The sequence below is a fragment of the Phycomyces blakesleeanus genome (assembly GCF_001638985.1).
Source record: "Phycomyces blakesleeanus NRRL 1555(-) unplaced genomic scaffold PHYBLscaffold_3, whole genome shotgun sequence".
Taxonomy (NCBI): domain Eukaryota; kingdom Fungi; phylum Mucoromycota; class Mucoromycetes; order Mucorales; family Phycomycetaceae; genus Phycomyces; species Phycomyces blakesleeanus.
Window position 1 is genome coordinate 1814369 of NW_017265136.1, and position 13251 is coordinate 1827619.

General features: G+C 35.7%; 4 protein-coding genes across 4 annotated transcripts; 2 read left to right on the forward strand and 2 right to left on the reverse strand.

Annotated features, from left to right (window-relative positions):
• Positions 1-832: 832 nt before the first annotated feature.
• On the reverse strand, positions 833-1649 carry PHYBLDRAFT_140752 (hypothetical protein; the record flags this gene model as incomplete). The annotated part of the gene is made up of 2 exons (XM_018430455.1): positions 833-1451; positions 1528-1649. The coding sequence occupies 2 exons, from the start codon at positions 1647-1649 to the stop codon at positions 833-835; spliced, it is 741 nt and encodes a 246-aa protein (XP_018296735.1).
• A 1898-nt stretch (positions 1650-3547) lies between these two features.
• On the reverse strand, positions 3548-4833 carry PHYBLDRAFT_200780 (hypothetical protein; the record flags this gene model as incomplete). The annotated part of the gene is made up of 7 exons (XM_018439720.1): positions 3548-3918; positions 4003-4096; positions 4255-4256; positions 4406-4427; positions 4536-4553; positions 4723-4767; positions 4831-4833. The coding sequence occupies 7 exons, from the start codon at positions 4831-4833 to the stop codon at positions 3548-3550; spliced, it is 555 nt and encodes a 184-aa protein (XP_018297122.1).
• A 2969-nt stretch (positions 4834-7802) lies between these two features.
• PHYBLDRAFT_122076 (hypothetical protein) lies at positions 7803-10015 on the forward strand. Its single transcript, XM_018428848.1, has 6 exons — positions 7803-7877; positions 7978-8131; positions 8216-8534; positions 8602-8621; positions 8702-9625; positions 9702-10015. The coding sequence occupies exons 1-6, from the start codon at positions 7843-7845 to the stop codon at positions 9852-9854; spliced, it is 1605 nt and encodes a 534-aa protein (XP_018296736.1). The 5' UTR covers positions 7803-7842; the 3' UTR covers positions 9855-10015.
• Positions 10016-12502: 2487 nt separating this feature from the next.
• Positions 12503-13132, forward strand: PHYBLDRAFT_140755 (hypothetical protein; the record flags this gene model as incomplete). Its single annotated transcript, XM_018430456.1, has 1 exon — positions 12503-13132. The coding sequence occupies one exon, from the start codon at positions 12503-12505 to the stop codon at positions 13130-13132; it is 630 nt and encodes a 209-aa protein (XP_018296737.1).
• Between the last annotated feature and the right edge of the window lie 119 nt (positions 13133-13251).

Sequence of the window (13251 nt, forward strand, 5' to 3'; positions counted from 1 at the left end):
AATCACAGTAGAGATAGTGTAAAATTTGGTGAGAAGAGCAACGAAAATAACCACAACAACATCTGCTGTACATTATAGTTTGCCTACACTCTCTTATGTAAGGGGGGGTTGAAGGGGAGGGAGCTGTGACTGTAAAGACAAGAAAAGAAACAGAGCCAGACATGATAAAAATCATAGTATGGTAGATTAAGGAGGGTCTGGTAAATGTGTGTGTGTGTGTGTATTGCAGACGTACGCATTGACCCCAAGGCTTTCACTATCAGTAAGTCTAAAATTTGCTTGGGTTTGACTGTTAAAAGATCGTATACTAGTGAATGTTAGGATATGTTTGAATTGACTCTTCATACGAAATATTAAATAATAATTACAGGTTAAAAGGTACATCAAGAGATATGCGCCTATTACCTTGAGAAGTAACATGTGTTTCTACAGCTCAGAAGCTTCATTAAATAGAAATATATAGGTTATGTATATAAGTTTCCTGCAATATCCTGCATTATTCTATCTTTGGCGCGAAGACTTGCAAAACACCTGCATCAGGCACTTCTCGTTATTCTACTAACTTAGTTATGTAATACATCGGTCAGCCACTGACGATGGTATATTTTGCTCTGTTACGATTAGATTGACAACAGTTGACACACTAAATCCTAGACACAACACGTCCAATTGATTTCTCCTGCCTATTTATTTTTCATCCAAACACCCTTTGATATCCACTGAAGTAAAATCCCCTAAATCAAAATGATAATAATAATAATAAAAAAAAAGCACATCACTATGGTTCTTTTGACGCCTATATTTATTGACCTGTGTAATCTAAAAAAAAAAACTATTTTGCCACACCCAAAGCTTCAATTCTAGATGCCAGTTCCATATTTTTTATGAATTGATCTCGCTTGAGTACAATTAGCTTTTCAAAATCATCTCCCTTGTTGGCGTGAGGCCATGGAAGATCAGGAACCTCTTTTCCAAGAAAAGCACAAAGCCGTGACCACCCTTCACCAAGCTGCATTACCAGCAAATTTTCGGGACGAACAATTTCCTTGACTCGTTGGCTGTGTCGAGTGAACTGATCAATCATCCGTTGCTTGTCCTGGAATCCTTTCCCACGCAGCTCACCATCACACACAATGGTCTTTGCCATCCGTCTTGCTCTGAGAATGTGTTCTGGCCAAGTGTCATCCACACCCGGCCACTCACGGATTGTTTTTGAAGCAGAGGTATACCATTGATCGGGATCGCGTTCGGTCAAGATGACCTTGGCATCAGGATATTCTTTTAGGAGTTTCTCAAAGAACGCAACAGCCGGCCAGTCAACTGCAGCATCATAGCCTTTGAATACATTGTCCCAGTCGACAGGATCTTCTGGAAACAAATATGCATCCCGGAATAGATCTGGATCTTGAGAAGGGTCAGTTATGACCTTTGCCATGTGGTGAGTATTGTATCTAAGAGTTCAATTTATGCTTTTAATCATGTTTAAATATCATTATATCTGATCATCTCTCTTTCTATTTTTTTTACCCTAGCTGATCGAGTGCCAAACATAAACTGAGTGTTCCTGTACGTCCATATCCTGCTCCGAGAATCTTAATTAAAGGCTCTTTCTTTTGACTTGGAGAAGATATAGGTTGGTCTTTTGTCATAGTAATTGAGATATAAAAAAAAAGTAAACACAACAAAAAAGAAGGTATTGTCAAGGGGAAGAGATATTCAGTGTAGTTTAAAGTCTCTCTTTTATATATATATATATATACATATACATATGCTTGGCTGATACAATGGAATTTATATGTTTGTTTGATTTTATACCAGCTGTGTAAGTTTATTTTATTAATCATGCAACCGAGATGAAATATTTAATCTTGGACTTGACTTGGTTTTTAGAACAATGATGATCTTGAATGACAAATATTTGCAAGCATCATTAGGAGTAAGTTTAATAGTTTAATAGCTTAATAGTTTAATGTATACATCCATGTTCAAATAGAAAAAATCATTATTTAAGCTAATAGATGTATAGTAAAGACTGTCAGTATTAAACACAGTAATACTAATAGTATTCTCCAACGATAATGATTTTAAACAATTTTTTTTTGAAACTTGGAGTTTTGTTTTTATAATATGACACAATTTGAAACATGTGTGTTTGTATCTATTAAATATATCAATTCAATCCAACATACCCATGCATGTCTTGATTTTCTACTTGCATACAGACCATTTTTTCAGAAAATGCCATAAATAACAGTATTTTAATCGACTGTAGAATCTTTGGTTTCCATTCTAAATACATACAGATATATATATATGCTTTCTAAAAAAAATATAGAGAAACAGAAGGACTAGTTGAGAATGGAAACTTATATAGATGTCCCGGGCAGTTTCATATGATGAGTGAACCTGAGTACAGTCTAGCTACATGTGTTTGACCAATTTATGGGGTTGGAATATAAAAATACACTATATATATAAATTCTAAATTTGTGCTTATATTTTCTATACCAAAAAAAAATACAACTTCTTTAATTGACTGCAAAGGAAATAGAAAGAGAATAGAAAACAACCTTGGGTCGTATTCCAAACAAGCTGGTGTGGGGAAATCTTTAAATATAGTATGATTTACTAATAGCATTACAGTGATAGTGATAAATAATAAATCCCTTGTGAGTAACCGTTTGTTTAGTCAGACTAAAATAAATGCCTCGAGTCAATATTCAAAAAGGACGTGTAACCTTGAGTGGGTACTAAAATGCTTTGAGTTCAAGCCATGCTGTAAGCCCCCCTCCCTCCCTCTCAATTCCTAGTCTCTCCTTTAAACATTTTTGCCCACCCCTGTATCATTTTCACTTTCAGTCTCACTCTCACTCTCACTCTCAGTCTCAGTCTCACTATCTCTATATTGTATGTATATATTCTCTTATAGTTATATAATATGCAAAATAAAGAAACAAATTAAAATAATCATAATCATAATCATAATGCCGTATACATATATACAATGTCTACTATGTATGAATATGTATGTATATGTATGTTTCTGTATAAACTAAAGAAAAATGTATGCACGCCCCCAATAGTTTAAAGGATTCAATACATAGTTGATTGTTCTCTCACACTCAGGAGATTCGGTGAATCTGTAGTCCACTCCATTGGTTTAAGAATAGTCGTTTCCAACAACAACAAAATACAAGCCTTGAGATACTATCATGTCTGTTTCCCCATATACGCCTTTTTTTTTTGGAAGCATGATTATACATAGTTACCATATTAGACCACGTAAATATCAAATGTACAACCTTAATGTCAAACATTTGGTGGCCATTTATGTCTATATATATATATATACACTTGAGACTTTTCATTTTGTTTTATAACTCTGTATAAGTTTATAGAAATATATTATATTGTATTGTATTGTACTGTAGCATGTTATATGTATAAGTGTTTGATTGTGTGATTGTGTTGTGTTGTGTTGTGAATATGTAATAATACGAGAAAGATAGAAAATAGAGAGAGAAAGAGAGAGAAAGAAAAAAGGGTTCTAGAGGAAAAGACATTTTTTTCGTTTTGGAACATTTTCAGCTGGACCCATACGCGAGGCTCGAATAGTTTTGACAACTGAGTAGAAAGAGCGTTCGACATTGACACATGTTTTGGCAGATGTCTCAACAAACTCACAGTTGAATGACCTTGCCATAGTCTGGCCTTCATCTCTCGAGACTTGGCGTTGGGCTACATTGTCACATTTGTTGCCGACTAAAATAATCGGTACATTGTCGACATCTTTAACCCTAAAAATCTGGTCACGAAAGCGTCTAATACGCTCAAATGTTGACCGTGCTGTGATGGAATAGACTAATAAAAAACCTTCTCCATCTCGGATCCATTGATCACGCAATGCAGTATATTCCTCTAAAAAGCAAGAGTCAGTCTGTCAGTCTGTCTGTCTACTATACATAAACTAGAATTTTTTCTTAAAAAAAAAATCTCACTTGCCTTGACCTGCTGTATCAAGAACCTCAAGTATACATGGATGGTCGTCAATAACTACCTGCTTGCGGTAAGAATCCTCAATTGTTGGATCGTACGTCTTTATATAAGTATAAACACGCACATATACACACACACACATATATATATATATGTATGTATGTATGTATGTACATATGTAAGTGCGTATGCGTATGCGTATGTGTTGTTAGTATTGTTTTAATGATAAGTAACAATATTAAATTATACACAACATACCTCTGTAAGTAATATAAAAAAATTATGTCCGTAAACAGACAAATATACGCATTTATATCAGTACATATATTATATATTCTTTAAAACAGATTCCACAAAGAAGGAAAGCAAAAAACCTTATTGTGAAGTACATGAAAAAAAAAAGACTTACCAACAAAATGGTTTAAACACAACTACAAAACGTACAATCAAAAGATTATTTTCAATCGTCTGTAAGCCTTCTTCTTTTTCTTCTTTATCCTTTAGATTTTAATTTAGGTAAAGCATAGTCAAATTCTTACCTGTATTGTCAATGCTGTCTAGATAACCGAGCCATATATATATATATTAAAAAAAAAGAAATTAAAGGAAAGCAACCATATAGTACAACGTCAATAAAAAGAAAGAAAGAAAGATAAGGTCGTCTTTTACAGTAGATCAAGAAATCTCTTTATGATCCCTCTGTTCATTTTCCTATTTATTCATTACCTTTCCTACGCCACCATCACCAAGAACAACAATCTTGTATAAAATCTGGAGAGCCTGTTACGTAAATTGGTGTTTCATATTGCCATAAAAATATATTGAAGAGCATACCATGTAGAACAATGAAATGTGTGCTTGAGCGTACTTGCGTGCTTTTCGTATGTATGCGTATGCGTGTATATGCGATTGTGTTTATGTTTATGTTTATGTGCGTGTGTGTGTGTCTGTGTGTGTGCGTACACACATATATATATGTATTACAGGTACAGAATGCTCTTTAATTTGCTACAAGTCACAAGCAAATAAAGACAATATGATCAAGCGGTCGAGGTCGACAAAAGAAATTGCAAAAAAAAAAATAAAAAAAAAATAGAGATGCCCGAGATTCAACCAAGACGATGACAAACTAAAACGAAATCTTGAGATGTTGACCGAGAACAAAAAAAAATGTAATTCTTGGTAAAAATATAAAGACAGTTGTAAGAAGAAGAATACAAGGAAGAAGAGAAGAAAGAAGAAGAAAAGAGAGAAGAAGAAAAGGAAGAGAAATAAATTGGTCTTACTGTTCTCCTCACTTGTAGTTCAAGTCAAACTGATGCAAATCACCTGATCTTCTGTTTTTTTTTATACTTCTTGTGCCTTCCATTAATTGACACGAGTGTTACGTCTAACTTATTTGGATTTCGCTGCGCCTCTCGTTTGATTTATAGTCAAGAACCAAGGTTGAATCTGTGTGTGCGTGTGTGAGCCACAAATTTCCTTTTTACTTCATTTTCATTTTATTAAAAAAGCAACAATAACAACACAAAACCCTCATTAGATTTCGCTTACTATACCCTTTATAGTTGGCTTGGTTTCCTTACGTTTACATATGCAGGGCCTATCGTTGAATCATTAAGTAACCCTGAAACAAAGAGGAGATTTCAGTCTGTCTGACTACCTGTCTGCTTGTTTTTCTCTTGTCTTTGAGATACCTTTATTAACAACTAATATCTTGTTTTGCTTTGTTTTGTTTTGTTTTGTTTTGCTTTGCTTTGCTTTGCTTCTTCTTTTTTTTAGTGATAAATTACCTGTGGCGATTTTTTTTGTGTGATTACAAATGTCACAATTATCATTGTTTTCCTGTTTTAGCAAAACTATGGATAATCACCCAGCCTTGATAGCGCAGTGAGAAGAAATAAGAGCTCCTTTGGTCGTCTTTTGTATTAATAGACATATACATATTTATGTATCTGTGTACGCATGCATTATAACTATCCTTTTTTTTTTGCATCATAACCCCAGAGCCTGGTTTATGCAAGGGATTCCATACATTTATCTACCTACGTATTATTTTGCAAGTGCTCGACCAAAATTATCTAATTCAAGAAGAAGAAGAAGAAGAAGAAGAAGAAGAAAAAGTACTCTAAAGCTTAATTCATTTGAACATAATATTCTGGTGTTTTTATTACTTTTGTAATCAATCTGTAGTGCTTATATATACAAAAACTGTACTGTAAGATAGAAAGCTATACGATTGATGCTTGTTATTTGATTACTTTACAGTAAAAATTAAAGCGTGCACTATGCTTTAATCTTCCCTAGGTAATACAATCGGTGATCCCTATCTAAATAAGTATACAAGAAAGAAAGAAAAAAGCCGTAAATTCTATCGGGCTGGTAAAAGAGGCTGGTATTCCTTGTTTCAAAACAAAACAAAAGAAAGGAAAATAGGGTCAATTGAAGCACAAGGGAGTACTACCTCGCCTCCCTTCTTTATTTCACATTCGTCTGTCGTAAGAGAAGAAGTGCATCAAAGTATATTATACAGAAAAAAAACAAAGTTCACTGTTAATTGCAGCTCCACACAACACCTACATTATAGTTGTAATCTCGCATAGTCTCAAGACATATATATATATATAAGGGCTTGAACTGAAAGAATAATATTAACAACTATACGGTATCTCTATATAAATCCTTTGAGAACAAAAAAAAAGATATATTCTACTCTAAACCATAGCCTTTGTTTCTTTCTCTAATATTCTTATTTAGCAGTCTTTGAATCCAAACTAGCATTAAAGCATTACTTCATTAGTTTTTTTTTTTGCAATACTCAACTTATTACAACTTTCATATATATATATAAAAGTGCACAGACCATGTGGGTATACCCTTGATGATTTCATTTTATTTGACTTCGTTATGATTTCTGAGAAAGAAAGATTAAAACATATAATATTTAAAGAGACCCTTTTTGAAGGATCAATAAGTAACTACGGGTTAAACTGATAAATTACAATTTGTCCATTGAAAGCAAAAACAAAAACAAAAACAGACTCAAGCTTAGCTTCTGAAATACGGGTCCATACAATAACCATTATATGAGGTTTGGTTGAAAACAGAAAATAATAATGATTCTCTGAATATGTGTTTAATACTCAGTAGATTGATTTAGGCTGACAGCTATTGATTAATCCTAGTTATTGAAATCTAGCTATTTGTAACATGATGGTAGGGGATAATGAGTGAATCAATTACCGGAATAATATATGTATATATATATATATATATATTTCAGCAAGGCCTGTTAATTGGCTTTAATGTATGTACCCCACTGTAATTATATTAATTAACTATGGGTGCGTTCGTAAGCAAGAAGAGAAAAGGAAAAAGGAAAGGAAGAAGGAAAAAGAAACTCAATTTCCTTGGAAAACCGACTCTCTCACGATGGAAAATAAAACAAGGCTAATAAATCAAGCTCTTGGGAGTCAACATTTTTTTTTCGATTTGTACCTTACACACACACACCTATTACTTAGGGACACAGATATACCTCCCAAATATAATCATATAATCCCAAAACAGTCCAAGAATCTTGGTGACCAAAAAAATATATCTATCTATCTATATATATTTTACTATCTCTGCGTCACAAAAACCGAACGCAGTTATCCTGGTGCTCTTTTGTCCAATAAAAAGTAAACCGTCCATGTGACACCCTCCAAACTCAAAAGTGATATTTTCGCACGGTACGGGTATATAAACCCAAACCATACCAGTACTTTAAGTGAGTAGTTATCATCTCATACCCCCCTTTTTCTCTCTTTCTCTTTCTTTATTTCTTTATTTCTTTATTTTTTCATGTTCTCTCTTATAAGGTCCAGAACTCTTTTGAGGTAAGATCAAGAGCTAACCCAAAAGAACCTTTACAGGCCTTAGATCAATCGACTGCATATATACAACAGTGTTTCTAAAAAAAAACATCAAATACTTTAGTGCAACCAGAGCACCTGCCAGAAGAGCCTTTTCGACCAATTTCCCTGTTCTCCAACAGCTTACTGGAAATGGATCGATCCCCACCGTCAAGAACTTCATAAATGGCGAGTTTGTCGAGTCAAAGACAGACAAGTGGATTGAGCTCCGTAACCCTGTAAGTTAATAATATAATATATATATATATATATATATTTCTTAATTCGATATTAATCAACTTTTATAACAAAACAAAAAAAAGGCTACCCAAGAGATCCTTTGTCTGGTACCAGAGACCACACCTGAAGAACTTAACGAAGCAACCACATCTGCTGCAGAAGCTGCAAAGTCCTGGCGTAAAAGCAGTGTGTTGGCTCGCCAGCGCATCATGATGGACTTTCAGTTCTTGATCCGTCAGCACCACGATGAGCTGGCCGAGAACATTGTGGCTGAGGCCGGAAAGACCTTTGTTGATGCAAAGGGTGATGTATTCCGTGGTCTTCAGGTTGTCGAGCAGGCCTGCGCATTGACAACTCAACTGATGGGAGAAAAACTGACCGTTGCCAAGGATATGGAAACATGTAAGATCTCTTTAGTATTGTGTAACATTGCACAGACTGTGGCTAATCTATCAACTCCTACTCACAGACATGTTCCGCGAGCCTTTGGTAATATATCTTTTACACCCACACACACACTATATGTACCTTGGATAATTAACTAAATAATCAATGAATAAATTTTATAGGGTGTGGTTGCTGGTATCTGTCCCTTCAACTTCCCAGCCATGATTCCCTTGTGGATGTTCCCCTTGGCCATTGCTGCCGGTAACTCTATTGTCCTGAAGCCTTCTGAGCGCGATCCTGGAGCCACCATGTTGTTGGCCAAATTGGCTGCCCAGGCTGGCGTTCCCAAGGGTGTCCTCAACGTTGTCCATGGCTCGGTTGACTGTGTCAACTACATCTGTGACGAGCCCCGCATCAAGGCCATCTCTTTCGTCGGCTCTGACCGTGCTGGTGAGCACATATATACCCGTGGTAATGCAAATGGCAAGCGTGTCCAGGCCAACTTGGGTGCCAAGAACCACGCTGTCGTACTTCCTGATGCCAATAAGCAGGCAACTCTTAACGCCATTGCCGGCGCTGCATTTGGCGCAGCTGGTCAGCGTTGCATGGCTCTTAGTACACTTGTATTGGTCGGCGAGTCCAAGGAATGGCTTCCTGAATTGGCTGAGCGTGCCAAGCAGCTCAAGGTTGGCTATGGAATGGACCCTGAGACTGACGTTGGCCCTGTCATTACTGTCCAGTCCCGTGAACGTGTCGAGCGGTTGATTGAGAGTGGTGCTAAGGAAGGTGCCAAACTCTTGCTCGACGGTCGTGGTGTGAGTGTCAAGGGTTACGAAAACGGTAACTTTGTTGGTCCTACTATTATCACAGACGTCAAGACAAACATGGAGTGCTACCGTGAGGAGATCTTTGGCCCAGTCTTGGTCTGTTTGACTGTGGACACCATTGACGAGGCTATTGAATTGATCAACAATAACCCCTATGGTAACGGTACTGCGATCTTCACCAACTCTGGACCCAGTGCTCGCAAGTTTGAGCATGAAATTGATGTCGGTCAAGTCGGTATCAATGTTCCTATTCCCGTTCCCGTTCCTCCTTTCTCTTTCGTAAGTTGTTATAAGATATCTTGATGTTCCCCAAAAAACTTATGTGGATATTGACTTTTTTTTTTGGTAATAACAGACCGGAAGCCGTGGATCCATTTTGGGTGACATGAACTTTTATGGCAAGAGTGGTCTTCTCTTCTACACTAAGCCCAAGACTGTCACCTCCCTATGGAAGGAAAGCGACTCTACCCATACTCGTTCCTCTGTGTCTATGCCCACCATGAGCTAGACTTCTTTATTCTTTTCATTTATATTTATTTTTTTCACACAATCAAAAAAAAAAGAAGAAAGATATATATACACTTATGTACTGTAGATTAAACTTATCATCTATCTGATAATCAAAAAATTAAACTAAAATAATAAAAAATCAGGTTTTTTGAAAGCAACAAAACGATATCTGTATCTGCTATCTGAGCGGTGATAAATGAAGTGTATAAAAGCTATTTGTGATACTATATTTGTCATCAGTGAGACATTGAAGATTAACTGGTTGTTCGATAAAATTACCTATCTTGATTAAAGCGGTAAACTATACAGTGCTTCCAGTAAGTAATGTCACAGCCAATCAAAATCAATTTCATATTTTTAAATGGGAAAAAAAAATGTCAGAAACCTCGCTTGCTTTTAGACATGATTCATGGACACCCAAAAGAAAATATAAATAGAGAGCAAGTACCTTTTTTTTCAATGCTTTACGATTGAATATGAGTACAATATCTTTATATGAAGATTAGCGTGGGAATGTTATTGATGATAATGGTGGTCTTGGACCCATGGATTACATCGTTGAGACTATTGCTACCCACACAGATTACTTGGGAAATTCAGTCCCCAGTGAGTCTTCTCTGGCTTGCCCAATCTTGTTAGAAAAGCCAAAAAATAAAATAAAGATATTCGTATGAAGGAGGCAAAATTAAAGCGAGAATATGTGTGTTATATAGTCCAGGATAATGCTAGGTTTTTCGATCTGAAGATTGAAAAGTGTATGGCTCCAGCAGTTGCAGCAAAGCAGTTGGGTATTCATCCTTGAGCAGCTTATAGAGGAGTTGACCAATATAGTGCGTACCCTGATAGTATTTTTGAGAGCTGTAAAAAAAGTAGGTCATAAGTGCATCTTAACTGAAGAGCATACACCGGCTTTTATCAACTTCATCAATACTAATCCCTCTGCTACTGCAGTTGAAGTGACTAAGAATTTTATTGAAATGATTCAATGATCTTAAAGTATCGCGCAGCACTGGTAAAAGCTTCATGAGACGTGAGTGCAATCTTTTGTTGAAAAAAAAAAGTAGTTTTTCATTCTATTGAGAGAGACAGTCCAGCAAAGCTTAAGGAGCGGCACAATTGGACTTGTAAATGGGAAACCCCAGACTAATTTCCTGACGAGTTGCATGTCTCTTGACGAGCCTGCTTTTGGCATTAATATGAAATTCTCGGGAGCTTGGTCCAATAAAGGTACTCGTGCTATTGTTACCAGGTCTACTACGAGAGCAAATACCAAGTCTATATTAGGCACTATCTCTGCCTCGGGTTTGATTACCGTCGACGTAAAAAAAACGTAGACCTGCAAAGAAAAGAAAATCTGCTGGATATAAAAGCTCAGGAACTGTAACAGGTCATTGCATTAGCTTCTTAAAAATTCCACTATATAAAATGAGCAAGTATTTGCATAAGAAGGTCAATAAGTAGTAAAATATCCAACAAGATTGCGTCACAGTATAATGACAACAACTCTTTATAATCCTTCGCATAACTGGCTATTGATATAGTGCATTCGTAACTAATCATTGTTATTTCTTTATGGTTAACTTAAAATTTAGAGCGCAAACGGTTATTAATTGAATATATTGTATGAATTTCAGGACACATCATTTTGCCCCAAAGGATTAGAAAAAGGGCATTGAGTCAAAGAGAGGTGGTCAGAATTGATTAGTCCGGTTAGATAGAAATGTCGTGTCCCACAAAAATGTCGGTCCCGTAGAATTAGCGTTTTTTCTTTTGAAACATTTAACAAATATCAAAGTCTGATCCCTCCAAAGAATTGCTTGAGTAGCTTATGCGATATAATACTTAAGCTATTTCTACAATGGATTTTTTGGCTTATATACTGTACAGATTATCTATCAATACCAACACACACACACACATACATACATAGAAAAATCCTTTATATCTTTGAAACTTTAAAGACACGTCTGGCAAGCTCTCTCTCTCTCTCTTTTTATGCATTTGAATTAATGCTTAAAAGTGGCAACTTTATTTTCAGTGATTCCATTGTATACATATTAGCTATTATCTTGATCGTCATTAAGATATGTATACAGATCATATGTTTTCTTCTTCTTCTACTTCTTCTGCTTCTTTTTGTTAGCAGAATAATATGTAGCCCGACTATCAGGGTTGCATAGGTTTTATAAAGATCATTACTATCATTTTATTAAAGTTTAAAAATAAGAATGCTAGTTATAGTAATGTAATATTGTGAATTATACCGCACAATAATAAGACTTTCTAAACAGGTTAAGATGCCAAGGCTAGCTAACAAGACTTTGACGAGTGCTTGTTGACGACAATATATATATATATATATATTAGATATCCACTACGCAATATGTTTGTACATTTTCCAAGGGTTCTTGTAATCCTTTATTTTACTCCTATATTCTAGACTATATCCTTTCCTTTCCTTGCATTTGTATATTCTATTATTGTGTACCTATACATGTTCCCCTTTATTTGTTGCATTTCATACTTTCCATAACCAGCGACAAGCATACTTCCTCTTCATTGCTCTTCCTCTTTCTATGAAATAAACAAAACATTAGTTCTATTATTATTATTATTATTATCATCATCATCTTTACTAATACTGTCATGAACACAACAACTCCAACAAATGAGGTTTACAAGCCATACAGTGCCGTACCAACAGCATCATATAGTCCTCTTATCCTTTCACTGGTCGGCGTACTGATATTAGTGACATGCATCATCTTAAACTGCAGCTGTATATGTCGTCGGGTCACCTCTAAGCGTATAAACACAAATGAACCAGCGTGTGGTGTATTGAAACAAAACATTAGTCCAAATCATGTCGTGCTGGATATAGAGTCCACACAAACAACACCCCAATCTCAGGCAACCGCACCACCATCATCATCATCAGGATCATCGTCGTATTATGTCAAGAATTCCGACTTATCTTCAAGTTCTACTCTTAATAACGCGACTACTGTAAAGAACCCGGTATTGATGTCGCAGAAATTATTGCACAAGCCAGTATCAGTCCCACCTTTTGCAAAAACACCACATGAAAAAGTAACCAGATCGCCTCCTTTGGTGTCGTTTGCAAAAAGTGAGAATTCAAGAAATCATCGTCATGACCTACGCCCTAATGGATACGACAGACCTCATGGTCCTACTACTACCTATCGTAACATCAACACCGGGAACCACAGTAGAGCACAACACCAGCTTCGTCAGCTCCCTGTATCTCGCCATTAGAATCGCAATCATAATATATATATATACATAAATAAAAGTATTTAAAAAAAAAGAAGAATAAAGATAGAAGCGAATTTAAATATTCGTCTTTAATTATATTTGTATTTACTCGTGTATTT